Source organism: Saccostrea cucullata, unplaced genomic scaffold (assembly GCF_032062105.1).
Source record: "Saccostrea cucullata isolate Sc308-1 unplaced genomic scaffold, CSIRO_AGI_Scuc_v1 ctg4229, whole genome shotgun sequence".
Classification (NCBI taxonomy): Eukaryota; Metazoa; Mollusca; class Bivalvia; order Ostreida; family Ostreidae; genus Saccostrea; species Saccostrea cuccullata.
In genome coordinates, this window is record NW_026926713.1 from 29,663 (window position 1) to 45,207 (window position 15,545).

The following is a 15,545-nucleotide window of genomic DNA, read 5'->3' on the forward strand; positions in this document are numbered from 1 at the left end:
CACAAGTTTAAAACACAAAAAATTATGTTTAAGCTAAATCATAGACAGTTTCATTTATAAACAATTTATTCTCGTCGCTTGAAATCTGTACTTTTTACGAAGGAAGTAGGCGTTGCTCAAAAATGCTTTGCCCTGCGGAAGTACTTATGCGCATGTACGGAAATTATCGTGAAACGGTCTATTGCACCAAGGTGTATCAGTTGCAACAACAAATACACACCTAAAATTGGTTCAAAATAGACCCTTTTGGCTGAGTGAAATATGTTGCTGAATAAAAAAAAAACATGGATACTTTCTTAATCACGTTTTTTCTATCGTCATATAATCGCTTATATTTCAAAACAGTGACCATTTGTATAACATGTCTTTGCGACGGTTTCAAAATTGTTTATTATATCCTAAACGTTATGAAAATTGTATTTAGTTGGTCTTTTCAACAGCAAATTATCTAAGGGTCGTGTCCATTGTTTGGAGTGCTACACTTGTATCTTTCAAATGATTATTCCGCAAATTAGTATAAAACGACGATATAAGATTTACAATAAAACAGTATTTAAATGATATTTGAGTAAACGCACGAGAACCCTTCATTGTGTAAATATATCAGATGATTCATTTATGCTTGATAAGTCTGTGAAAAACCTAACTTGTCTTAATTATTTATTGAAAAGTAGTTCCAATATCGAGATGAAGGTCACAAAATTATAATTTATTTTATATTAAGAAAGGTCTTACCAAAGGAAACATGAATGTTTTATATGAAATCCGTATCTTTTTTCTTTCAAAAATGAAGACAGAGTAAAAGTTTTATTAAAAATTTACTAGGTCAATCTTGAAGGTCAAGTTTTGGCATCAATAATCTTAATAGATTTGGAAAGTTCTTACCATAATTATCAACATAAATTTCTTATCATTATTTCAAAGTAATGAAAAAGGTCAATGTTTTTGTGAAAGACGACCCGACTAACACACTGAAAAACTGACAAACTGGAAGACCGGCATACAAAAAAAAAATTCACTGTCTCCTCGCTTCGCGTAAGCCGGGGGGGGGGGGGGTAATGGAATAGATTTTCCTTGTCGTTAAGTGATTCCAAAAAATGTAACAACAATGTATATAAAAGACATGTTCCTCGCAATATATTTTTTCATTGGGTGAATTGATACAAATCACGCGAGTCAATGCTCATGTATGACCATTTTTCTTCCGGGAACATTGACGCACGTGACGCGGTATAAATATATATTCCATCTAGCTAGAGTCGCAAAATCAAGAGTTGGTCCTGGTATCGCTGGTTAGAATTCATTTACTGCGGGACCCCAAGACCCATGCGCTTAAACCTCAATCTCTTTTTAAAGCAAAGCTGGCAAGACCAAGATCTCTCAACACTCAAAGACTCATTTGAAATTTTAGGTGCCTTAGGGAGATGTTTCTGTTAACCTTATCTATAGCTGTTTTCAATACTGCTGTACAAGGCCAGCCGCTCTATGATGAGATGTCGGATCCTTGTAAAAACCATCGAAAAAGTTATGAAATCTACAAAGGTAAGTGAATGAAATAAAATTTTAAGAACAAAAAAAAAAGATTTATGTCCACAGTGAAGACAAGTATTTAGACGATTTGTGAAAAATCTAGATAAATTCCCTCAAATAAAGAAAGAAATGACAAAGAGCACACGGCGGGTGTAACCGGTCAGGAGGGGATGCTCGATCCTCCATGGTACCTGATCCCACCTCTAATGTTTCGGAGGTCCTTGCTTGCTCTGCTCCTAATTTATAATGTTTTATGAAATTTGAGATTGAACGCAGTTCGTTATGTCCATATACTTCATAGTTAAATTTATCGAAATACATCTTTACATATCAGTTTTTTAGTTTTTTGTTTAAGTAATGTATAGAATCAGATTTGCAGTGCTTTCAATTAATCTGATAACATTGCAATTAAAATATTTAAAATTTTAAAAAATGTTAAAAATATGTATATTTTCTATTAACAGCGTATAAAAATAAATAAAATAATAAATTATAAAGATTTCCTATTAATAACGTATAATGATATTTTTTTTCAAAAATATATCGTATGAATGACTCATACGTAAGGCAAAAATTGAAGAAAACGAACAGTGATCGATGTAAAATAAATCTATGAAAATTTATATGTTTAGATAGCATAAAATTTTACCAATCAAAATTCAAGACGTGGAAAACAAAAACATACAGAGAAAATTAATAATTGTTAAAAAGTTTAATGTTAAAGTAATGTCGCAATTGAAATGGACATGGAAGATAATTTCCTCACTGCTATATTTTCATGGCAGGCTATAGTTTTTGTACAAGTGAAGTCTTATTGAACATAACAGACTAATTACCTTTAAAATACTGTCTGGAATAAAAAAGTCTAGAGGTTAAGTATTATTATTTGAATAATTTTGATAAGTGATTTGGTATAATTTTCTTTTGTCTCTGAACGTTCATTTTTTTCATTTTTTACAGAACATGTATTGTCTCTACAGTTGGAGAAGAAAAAATCACAGGAAAAATGCTGCAATGTCAAAGGTTGATTCTTTTAATTACTGATTTAATATTTTTACTATATATAAACAAGTAACACATGAACATTTAAGGTCAGCATAGAGTAAATAAAAACCCTACAGAAACTTGACTATAGAATCTATTTAGTGCATTCCGCGGAGAGCAACTATTCTCTAAAGTAAGTACTTCAATAAATGCTTTGTTTTCATAAATTCATATAAAACACAGTCAAAAAGCGGTAATTAAAATGTGCACTACCTTAAATACAACGATCTGTGGAAAATATTGCAGACGCCAAATAAAATGTATCTTAAGTAATAATAACTATTTTTTCATATATATTAAACAGCATGTCCGTCTTGTCCATATGGTTGGATATCTTTCCAAAACAACTGCTACTTATTTTTTGACACCAAAACCACATTTGATGCAGCAAAGGTGAGCCAATAAAAATTCTAAAGAGGGTCGGTAAAATCATAGCCATTTTAGACTATATTGATCTGCTTTAGAAGAAGTGCGTCATATGAAGATCGACAAAAAAATTGTCAAATTTTAAATTAAAAGACAAACGTTTTCTTTGCTAAATGATAGTTAACAGCTTAAGATATCATATAAAAATAAGTAATATTTGATGGTTAATTTATAAACCTCAAGTGCCTTTGATTTAAAACATCTTAAACACGATATTGTGTAAAATTCAGATGAAATGCTTAAGGCTTTTCTATATATGAAAGATCTTCAAAATAATACACAGTGCTTAATACTTTATAGGATATTTGTAACAGGGCCGGCGCTTATATTCTTGAATATCAAACCTGATGGGAAAAGTCACTAACAAAAACGAAAGGTATATATTTCTCTTCTCTGCTTTCTTTGAGCAATAACATTTCAAACTCTAGAAGAATAAGTAATTATGCACTACCGTAAAATGCAAAAAAAAAAAAAAAAAAAAAAAAAAAACAGTAGGGAAAAAAAATAACGGTAGTGAAAAAAATATCTGAACAAATAGGACTGAAGAAACAAAATATTAATTATTTTGGCATTAAGGTTATGAGTATATGTGGATTGGTGCGACATATGCCCATCAAGAAGGGGTCTACGTATATAAGGCTACAAGATCCAGAGTGTATTATGGGGATTGGGATGGAGGTCAACCGGATGGAGGAAGATATGAAAATTGCGCAGTAGCTTATCTATATAGCAATTGGAGGTGGCATGATTATTCGTGTAATAAAAGGTTTCATTACGTCTGCAAGAAAACCAAATAAAATTTTAGATTGAGGTCAAGATGACCTTTACTTTGTACGACCCTTATAGAAATATTTTTGTAAAATATAAATGAGTAAAACAAACGATAATTATAATAGTTTGACATTGAAAACTCAAGTTACATGCATCTATAGTGATATATTGAACGCTTATTTTTATTTTTGCTACTTTTGATATACCCATATACATATAGAATAAGGATAACCATATTTATACGCGCGCTTTGAAGAGTGTTTTCGCCTGGACCTTTTGAGACGTAAAGCAATAAAGAGTGAACGAGTATTGTCAAAGAAGTCAATCATTGCTTCAAAAGCAGAATAATTTCAACATAGATGTGAAACCTATGCACTTTTTGTCTGTATCTCTTTAAACACATTACCATTTCATTTTTTTAACAAATAAAAGTAGATACCTGAAGTCTGTCTTCTCTTTACATCTTATGTCAATTGTTTAAGAATGGATCGCACTATGTAACAAAAGACGATATTCAGTTGTCCTCATTTACGTTATTGAATAAGAGTTCTTTTTCCCAAATCCTCAGAATCGAATATCTTTGAATTCCACAGTCTTGGAAATAACATGCTACATCTATAGGAATTCCAGAAGTATTTTTATTAATACGACGGATGTCCAAAAAGTTCGTGGACAATGACGTTTTTGTGAAAACAAATCGTTCAATTTGCATCTATTGAATATCAAAATATTTCCTTTAAAAAAAAACAAAATCAGAATGGTTCAATTTTTATTTAGGAAACTTAATATTTTTGTAAAAATTGGGACATTTAAAGATCGCAGACCAGTCTGAAGTCAATCTAATTTCATTATAACGTCAAATATTTAAATTTTGACTTAACACAGTTCATGGAAACACACTTCATTTCTTTTTTCAGGCGCAACGCATTTCCAAGTGCTAACAATAATCTTTAAGTATAGATTATAATTTATTTAATTTTCAAAATTCAAATCAATGCACAAAATTTTACGAGCGTCATCTAAATAAACAGTTTGTATACAAAAACTGCACAGCCCAGTCCGACGCTGCGCTAGATTTATAACAAATTCATGAATAGAAATCTCCATTTTCAATAAATTACATGTGTTTGTAAATTTTTGTAATTTTGATTTTTGTTTAAAAAAAATATTTTGTCACTTACGTTGGTTCAACTGTATAAAGTCTATTTTTTTGATTGGACGCTGCCATGTGCGGACGACAGACCTCGCTTTTTTGTCCAGTTTTGACACATATTTGTTAGGTTTTTTCTAGTATTTGTACTGTCTATATAGTAAGCGATACTTGAGATTTCGTGAAATGATTATAGCCTCCTTATTTGTGTAACATAAATTTTTATTTTTTTTTAAATTTTTGACTTGTCTTATATAAAAAATAATCATTTTAATCCAAACACTTTATATCAGAGTTTATGTCATTTTAACCTTGGTCCGTGCGCACTATACGCGACCTTTAAAGACCCCAATTTTTACAAAATTATTTCGTTCCATCAATAAAAATCAAATAATTCTGATTTTTTTTTTCATATGAAATATTTTGATATCCAAAAAAAATTATCGAACCATTTATTTTCATAAAAACGTCATTGTCCACGAACTTTTTGGACAACCCTCGTATCTGATGCATGTATATTCCGACTTAAAAAGTAGTGCTTTGAATGCATATCAAAGGGTTTTATTATATGTCCGAAATTTAACTTGTAGTTTCCTTCTGATGTATTTTTAATTAATGGGGTTATATTTAAAAAAAAAACAAGTCTATATGAAAAATGTTAGATATGTTTTTGTCTTAAAAGACCCACTAGTCTTACTTAAAAAAAAAGCACCTAAGCGTTTTCCTCAATTTTATCTTTTTCGGCGAATGTACTATTTAATAAAAGTTCTATAGTACCAAACAGTACTATGAATATGTTCTGTTTAACGACGTTCGATCCTGATATTTAAAGTCTTAAACTTTTTTTGCCAAGTATATTTTTAGTTTCTACATACATAGCTTAATTAAAATTCACATCATAAAATGGGGGTCAATACGCTTCTTTTGGCGCTGCAGTACATTTAATATGACCTTTTTGCACTGAAATTTGTGTCTTAATCAAAAATTAAATTTTTGAAGTTTTCCCTCCAATATTTTTATCCAATTAAAGCATGAAACAAAATGAACTCTAAGTTTGTTTAAAAAGACTTTAAAATTGTGACTAAGAAAAAATTTCAAATTGCTTCGCATAATCAATTATTTGACCTTTCTGCACTAAATAAATGTGATTTTTCCGGCATTGAAAATTTAATAAGCAAGAAAATTATTTTAAAGTCTTAAACTTTTTCTGATTTTAAGCAAATAGGTCAAAGGTATCTTGAATATTTAGAAAAGAACATCAAAAGTGGGGGTATATGATGCAAATTTTCAGTTATTACTAAAAAAGTGTCAATTTTATGTTAAAATTGACTAAATTTTTTCCCGGGTTTTCAGAATATATTTACTATATCTGTCACACTTTGTTGAAAGAATTCATAAGAAATAATTTAATAGATATTTCAGAACCAGCATAATACATTTCACTGCAAAAAACAGCTTTGTGTGCAACCAGCAAGGAACATTAGGAATCCAAAATTAAAAGTACTGTTATAGTTCAAAAGGGGAAAAACTGATCATTTTCGTCTAAAAAAACCTTCCGCCACAAAATATAGTCCCTAGCTTAATTCTATTTAAATGAAATTTAAGCGCAGTTTTTTCATTGAATATAGTTCAATTTGCATTGTAGAATTCAGATTTAATGTTAGAACTTAAAAATGATGCAGAATTTTATAAATAATGGACATGACCAAAATCCATTCAAAAACTCAGGATCCAACGTCCTTAATTAGGTCAATTTTTTTTGGTGAAAGAAATGTCGAAAATTTAAACACAGACGTCAGGAAACTGAGGGACATATTATTATAAAGAGTAGTTTACGTAGCTCAAAATGTCTAATATGCGACAGAAATGGTAAATTTGATATCAAATGAAACGACATATATATATGGAGAAGATAATTATATAAAGATAACTAATATTATTAAATAGTTTATATATTGTTCCTGTATAATAAATAAAAGTGCAAACAGTTCAAAACACTACATATTAACGAGGTTTGAGGCCGTATTCACCGGTGGTTCAGTGCACGTGCAGCTGCATTGTGACGTCACAATCAACGTTCTTAACAAGTTTTTAAACAATGGTCGCAATGGCAAAAACCAGCTGTGTATCTGAGCAGGAGAAAACAAGCCTAACGCAGGTCCACCTTGGTCAATATTGGTCTTTTGCTGGTGAAAAAAAAAATCATATACACGCACATATAATGAGGATGATTATAAAAGAAATGTATGAAAAGGAATAAAAACTAGCTCTTGTTTAGATATACGCATCACAATTACTGAATATGACATAAATCATTGCATATACGTGCTTAGTGTACATATATATGTGTACATGTACAATGTATATGCGTGCATGTCCATATTTTAATACACATTTATGATAAAAAGATCAACACTGGTCAAGCTACTCATTTACTCTTCACAACTTTTCCATTTCATAATTTTCATAGGTCCCTTGCATGTAAAGAAATCCGATGTTATCAAAATATCGGGCATATACTTGTAACAAGTATGCAGCGTGTGCAATTTCTTCTGTTGCGGTCATGCACATACGTGATTCGAAATACCCCAAACTGTTGGGGGCTACAAATGCGGTTGTAACATATACATTTTTGAGATGTAATAAAAACTTAGTAATGCTCATGAAAGCTCATAAAAATGCCGTTCTATCAATACCTAATATGCTAGGTTTCATGAACCAACAACGCCACGACATCGATGAGAAATATTCTGCAACGTTTATACACGGAAATTTTCTTCGAGAAGGATAGCAAGTTAACGAATGAATTGATTATTACCCTAAATGACTGTACTATTAATTATTAATTTTTGTGCATGTGCAGACTACAGACTATTAGTCAAGAAATCAAAGATGAACTATTGCTACATTTTAAACTTTTGCTTTTATTTTATATGATCAGATGACATTGTTTTATTACGAGAATCATCTGATGATTTACAAAACGCAATTCATACATATTGTACTTAGTGATAATTTAATGTAAATGTTGATAATTAAAAAGTCTCGTTGATTTTCTCTAACCCCCCCCCACTTTATTTGAAAAAAAAAAGGCTGGAGAAAACTCTACCATCCGGCGAAAATGCATGATGATCTCTTTTTCAGCCGAAGAGTTTATCTCTCTGCACCCTTTCCTTCTTTTTGCTTGTTGTTCATCACGTGTATATAAATTTGTTTTTTCTTTGTGTTGGAGAGGAACATTCTATGTTGGAAAAACTTGTGTGTGATCCAATTTATTATATCAATAAAATATGTTTAAATTCAGAGTTTGTCGGTCCACAAAACTCAAAAACTAAGCATTTTTTTCTTTGTTTGTCACACCGCTATTAGCCAGAAAGTTCCTGTAGTGAATTTTTATCAGCCGTAGAAAATGCAGCCTTTTAACTTGTTAACACTGGGGAAAACACCGCGTCTTCTGAATTATCAACAGGGCTATAAAACGAGTGAATGAACCATTATTTTTCATCCAGTGAGGTAATTTGATAGACTTTAACAGTGGGTATGGAACTTTGAAACTAATTAATTGACAAGCAGCTTTCAAGAATTCTAAAACAGCAAATTATCAAATTCGCACTTGTTTTCATTCATCAAGTAACAATGCATGATGTAGGCTTTCGTACGCAACGTAACAGAAATTAGATATTTCACGCTGCAAAATACACAAGTACATGATCCTACTTTCATTTAATTATTATGACTCACATATAATAATAATGAATATCATTTAATAATTAATGCGCGTTACAGAAACAAATGGATATTCATACCTTTGAAATGGGTTTGTTAAGAAAGAACAAGAAAAGAAGGAGCAGGGAAAAAGAGAGGGCATAATAGTACAATAAAGAGAAATGGTTACTTTGATCACATTTTTTTTCTTCAGTTTTCTTTAAATTTCATCAATAAATGGTCCAATGTCTTTAAATTCAAATAGTAACTTTGCCTTATTAAATCGTATGAGAAGGAAGTCCCAACAAATAAAAAGTAAAGTTTATCATTTTGCAGTGATATATTTCGTACAAACAGCATGTCATGCCTCGAATATGCGAATTACTTTGTTTCAAATTTCAATTTTTTTTTTCCATTGAACACTCATATATTCAACAGTCTGACAGATTTTAATAACATATTGTGGAATTGTTTCTGTATAGCATTTGTACTTCACAAACTTTCTTACTGTTTAATTATAAATTCATGTTGTGAATTTACTATTTTTTCTCTAAAACTGTGTAACACATGTACTTTAAACTTTTTTAGTTTATAAATTTTCCACGAAATGACACTGGCGGGGTATACGTTGTTTAGACTAGTGGTGTTATATAAGCCAAGTAACTGCATTTTTCCTGTTTATATCACTAAAAACAATGTTCAAAATTAATACTACGTGTAGCAAATGAACAAGAAACAAATCAAACTATATGATTTCAAGGTCGTTACGTTACTCAAAAATCGGTTTTGTAAATCTTCGATTAATTCGTAACATAACATATATTTAATATCATAATTACCTTTGGATTTGGTTTTTAGTTATTTGAAGAAAAAAAAATACGACGCTACATGAAAAATTGTGATTTTAGCAATTTAAGTTTTTTCTTTTCAAAAGGATTACATGTATATATAGGCAACAGCCGCAACACCATCCTTTTTGGTACATTTATTTTGCACAAATGCTTGGTAAATTTGGCAAATTTTTTGAGCTAACTTGTAAAAGTAGCATTACTTCAATGACAAAATCTCGAAAAAAATTAAATATTACTGAGGAAAGTATCGTCTGTCTTTAAGCATGAAGGGAAACGCGGGATGGGGTGTTTTCCGCTTATGGAGACGGAGTTTGGGAATATACGTGTGCAATTCTAAAAACCAATCTTAAATCTTGACAGTTTGGTAAGCTACGCAGAAAAGTACTTGCTGACAAAGGCAAAGAAAGAAAGTAGTTTTGATTACAGGAGAATTTTTATCGATGTTCAAAGTTTATCTTGTCTTTCTCATCCAATCAAAACACGCGAAATAATTAAATAACGTGACGAATGGAATCAATATATAACATAATGAAAAGTGAATATTTATTGAAAACACTTACAACATACAAAGGAAACTGGACAAGCATTTCCTAATATTTAGGTTACATGTAACTTTCAGAGACTAGCTAGCATACATCATAAACAAGAAATAGAAATTGAAGTTAAAAATATATGTATTTATGAACGAATGAAACATATTTGGATAACGAACAGTATTCAAGGTCAATGGTCCATAAAGCAATCGAAAAATAGAAGCAGAACGAACACAGAGCTTCAAAACAAGGTAAGATCAGGTTTCATGAATGATTGAGCCAGCATACCCTACCGACCAGTCACATTCGCCTTGTGCTCCCTGTCATGATCAGGTAATAACGAAAAAATATTTTACTATTTTGCATTCCCTAATGAAAACTACTATGGTTTACAATAATTTACTATATTATACTTTCATGTAAATTAGCTGAATCTGATTGAACGAGAAACAATTGTTAAAAACACTATTACCCGTTGAATAATAAAGCCACGCTCTCCAGAGTATACGTAGCGCCAGTCAACAGTGCTTGACGACGCGTGGTATTTAAAAAAATTGATTCTGCGCAGAATTATGCACGCACGGTTCACTGTTACATGTATTTGTATAAAATATTCAATATAATATAATAAATATTGCATGTAATTAATGCGCCTTGATTAACAAACGTTTTCTTCGGGTGAAAATTTTCAGTGTTACACTCACCTACATGCAATATTTATATGAGCCGTTCCAAGCAAACCCCCCCCCCCTTATGTAATCTGACAGAATGTTACGTCACAATAGAAAAAGCGACGTCATTGTTTTGCAACAAAAACTCTGATCAAAAAATATCGCGCACTGACTGAGTCCCAACTATAAATGCTTTGGTTTACGTCACAGAATTTTCTCTGCTGCGCTTTCTGTATTTTCTTTCATGACTACAATCACTACATGTGTATTGTCTATTTTATAACATATCTTACTCTGATTGTTGTCAAACTACATGTGCATTACACATTAAAACGACCTAAGAGAGTTCTGATTAAATACACAAAATTTGTCAACACTTCGACGTTTATTCTGTTTAAAATTCAGATTTACGACTCTTTCTTATTCAACAACGACAAAAAATTGCATGCAATGATGATATTGAGTGTAAAACATATTTTTTAAAAGGGAAAGAAGAGTAGTTTGAAATGTTTTTTAATCCGATGTCTTGGAAAAAATTGATTTGACTTAATCATATGTCAAGAAAACTGCACAGGAATCAAACTGAATGACAGAATTGTTAAACCCAACCAATGCCAGATCTAAATCCGGTTTGTTTTTTTTTTTAATTTATTGTAGACCCAGAACCTCCTGGAAGAAAAGTGATACTGACACTAGTTCAGCTAACAAAGCTACAATAATTGAACAGACGTATATCGACATTCTCCCTTTTTGTTATGTCAAAAAGATCGATAACTTGTTAATACTGTTGTAGCCCCCCCCTTCCCACCACCACCACCACCAAAAAAAAATTGTAAGAATATATGTAATAAAGCATATATAGAAATAAATACATACATGTATATCTTTTTACAAAATTTTGGAAGTTGTGAAAAGTACCGTATTTGACAAGCACACCTACATTATTTATTTCACATTCAGAAAAACATGCACCCCCTCACCCCCCCCCCCCGGATCTGTTTTTTATGTACATGATTGTTATCACAATGATTGTTCACCTGAGTGTAAATCGAGTGCAAATAAAATACATTTCTAAAATATTTTAATCAATTTCGATTTTCCCGATCTACTTCTTAATTTAACGTAGCAAGAAGTAAATGCATGTTCATAATTTTCACCAGGAAGATCACATGCAGGTGAACATAACCTGATTTTTTTCCACACAACGCTAGATCTTGGAAAATTAGAGAGCTATAGGAGTATTTATCATATTACATGTATAAACATTTTTGTCGAATGATTTGAAAAACGTTCTGACATGTTTTTTAAACGTATGTGCATGGGAAAATATTTAACCGTTATCATTTTAGTAGACCTGGACCAAGACATTTAACTCTTTGGCATTGTAGATGCAAATGTGAAAAAAGAGAAATAACAGTAAAGTTTATTTTGTCAATATATTGAAATTCCATCAGGAAACAATAAAATGATGAAAAGCATTGCATAAAAATGCAATTTTTAATTTGCTGTTCAAATTATTATCCTTAAACAACGTTTGTAATAATATAATAAATAATACAGAGTCTCGGTTTAAAATGCTTAATGAAAGATACAAACAAATCATTAAATAAATGATGTTGATACCGCAAAGTATACATTATTATGTTTGTCTGAAAAGCTCCTAAATCTTTGCATGTCATTTAGGATTGCGGTGATATAGGCTTATATCCCATTACTTTCCATGTTTTTGAGCGGTCACCAATCAAAGGGTTAAACAGGCTCGCCGTTGCTTAACTTGCCTGAAATAGAGACTAAGAGAGAGACTCGACCGCATCACTAGAAAAGCTAGCTCACCAGCGAGGACGTATACATGTAATTTCCCTATACTAGCATACTGTCCGCTACAGATCTCAAACTCAAGAGTCGGATATATCTTGTATAAAAAAAAAGGTTTCTAGATAACTTGTCCTCTTTTATCCTGAGCAGTGAAACTTAAGGTGATGACCCTTTCTCAATGTTTAAATTTAAATAGATTTAATGTTTATATGTTGTTAAACGTCCATCTCGAGAATTTTTCATTTTGTAAGGAGACACCACCACTTGTCGGTGGAGAGCTGCAAATATACCTATAACCGGCACTTAGGGCCTTTGAGCAGCTAAGGATCTGTTTCATGTCAGCACTTACTGCGACACGGGACCGCGCTTTATACAGACTCATCCGAGGGACCGATCTCTATGTAGATTTAACCAGAAGAATAAGACACAAAAGTAACCTACTTAACCACCCCCCTCCCCCAATCTTTCAGAACACTTTCAGACTCCTTGTAAGTTAGTAAGGATGGTAAGATGTTCGAATATTTGATGTTAATGAAGTGACAGAGAATGGCCAGCATTCCTCCCTCCTCTGCACATGATGAAACTTCTTAGTACGAGTGTAAAATGTTGGGTAGACTGGGATAGAATATATATTACTAATATATGAGAAGCATTTTATTCGAAATACAGTCCAATGTGCAGATTTCGCACTTGAAACATGTTCTTTTTTTCTAAAAATTTCTTTATGTGTTTGTTTTTCTATGAAGACGGTAATCAGATGTTGTACATTTGTGTCAATATGGTTCGAGGACTTTAAAAGCTGCTCTGACTTACATGTTTTTCTTTGTCTCTAAACGTTTTTTTTTTGTTTGCTTTTGACTTACTGGTACACTTTCAGAGGATCTTCATGATATATAAGTGTTGACTTGTGAAACTTGCTTCATAACAACCTGTTGTTTTGATGTAACAGTTGTTTTTTTTTAAACTGTGACATGTATGTTTTTTTAACTACAGATCGGATCGCATAACTGACTTAAATATTCATGTTCGTGTTCATTGATAAAAGCACAAGCCCCTGCCACTTAATGCTGTCTCTTGGTCGGTGTTTTGAAGGCAAAGGTTGGACAAGTAATTAACATCAATTATCAAAAATATAAATTAATAGGAACTAAACTCTCGTTTGTTGTTGCTGGTTTTGAAAGATTTGGGCTGAAGTTAAGCGGTAAAATTAAAAGTGAATTTTTCTTTATAAAAGACCTATCAATTATTTGTGATGTTTTCTCTAAGTCAGCGATTCATAGGACTATTTGAACTCCACTCACATATTTTTAATAAAGATCAGAAAAAAATAAACTAACTTTTTAATAAAATAAAATATATTTTACAACAAATTAAGCACATATATAAGTCAGAACGGTAATACAATACCAAGTTATTGCGTGTAAGTAATTCACGTTTTTATTACGTCGCTATAATGTCGACGTCGCTACAAGAGAGTTTTTTTTAATAAAATAGGATGTATACTTTGAATACCTGTAAATCCGTAACGGAGCAAGATACACCCGTAATGTTTACAGGTTATATTCACCTAAGGTTCTACATCATTTAAAAAAAAAAGTCAGTTTCGAAAAGTTTTGACATAAGGGGGGGGGGGGGGTTTGCTTGGAACGGCTCATATAATTGTTAACTATATAAACTTTGACACTATGAAAACGTTGATTTACTATAGAGAACACTTTGATTTACTATGGCGATCACTTTGACACTTTGATTAACTATAATATACAGTTATAAAATGGGTTCCAGGGAAATAACAAATTTATGGATCCCCGAGGAGAAAATGATTTCTTGCAGAGGGGAACCATAAATTTCCTATTTCTTGAGTTCACATTCCATATCTGTTTTATTATACCGAAGCAATCATTTAATTTTTTTTACGAGAAATTCCGACATTTAAAATATACACTTAAGATGCATAATAACAAATGCTTGCGGTTTAAAAGATTGTATGATAAGTAATGCATCCTGTCCTTAAACAATTAAATTATTAAAAAAAAGTATTTTCACTGACATTTCGAAGACTGTACTTTTATTGTTAAAATTACTAATAAATATTCATGAGGGAGTAGTTCCAGGGAATAGCTCTGGTTTTTCAGGGAGCAGTCTTCAGATGAGTGAAATAGTCTCTTCTCGGGGAAATAGACAGTTTTATGGTATTAGTTGTATATAGAGTAGTTACAATTAAAGTATAATAATGATAGCTATGAAGATTTTGATTTACTCTCGTAATCACTATGGAAATTTTGATTTACTATATTGATAACTATGACATTAAAGTAATAACTTTAAAAAAATTGATCTTTTACTTTATAGGGATCACTTTGACACTTTGATTTACTACAGCTTACTATAGTAAACTATACTTAACTCTAGTTAAATAAAGTTATTTTTAGTAAACTACAGTTGTTTTATATTTTCATTGGAGTGTATCAACAAATAAATCAATTTTATAGATTTATATATTACAGATTTATATATTACAAATTTATTATATTACAGATTTATATATTACAATGTAATAAATAAATAAATGAAAATAAATATCTAAATTACAACAAAAAACAGAAGAACATATAATCAAACAATCAAATAAAGAAAAATAGATACATTTGTGCAATAACATATAGACTTACCATGTTTCCACGTTTCTTCGAAAGGTATTGTCTGTTTTTATTTATATAGAGGAATAGCCTTATTAGATCACAGCCTGCTAATTGTTTTTGAGAAGCCTGTTAAATGTGTCGGAAATACATATTTCAATATTAATTTTACAATTCCGACGACACTATTCTAACACCTACATTTAATTAATAAACTGACAATGTATCACTACCATGAAGGAAAGAAATGATATTGATTAATTAGGAATACACTTTAAATACAACAAATTCTCCCTTTTTGTCGCTTTTAGTGATATAAACACGTTATCTCTGAAAACATAATTTAAAACATCTTCTGGGAAGATTTTTTTCATATTCCTAGTGGTAATCCAACTTGCAGAGTGGAAAGT

General features: G+C 31.1%; 1 protein-coding gene across 1 annotated transcript; it reads left to right on the top strand.

The window, feature by feature from the left end:
• Window positions 1-1,291: 1,291 nt before the first annotated feature.
• Window positions 1,292-3,797, top strand: LOC134272487 (perlucin-like). Its single transcript, XM_062754711.1, has 3 exons — window positions 1,292-1,542; window positions 2,491-2,553; window positions 3,577-3,797. The coding sequence occupies exons 1-3, from the start codon at window positions 1,425-1,427 to the stop codon at window positions 3,795-3,797; spliced, it is 402 nt and encodes a 133-aa protein (XP_062610695.1). The 5' UTR covers window positions 1,292-1,424.
• Window positions 3,798-15,545: the final 11,748 nt, after the last annotated feature.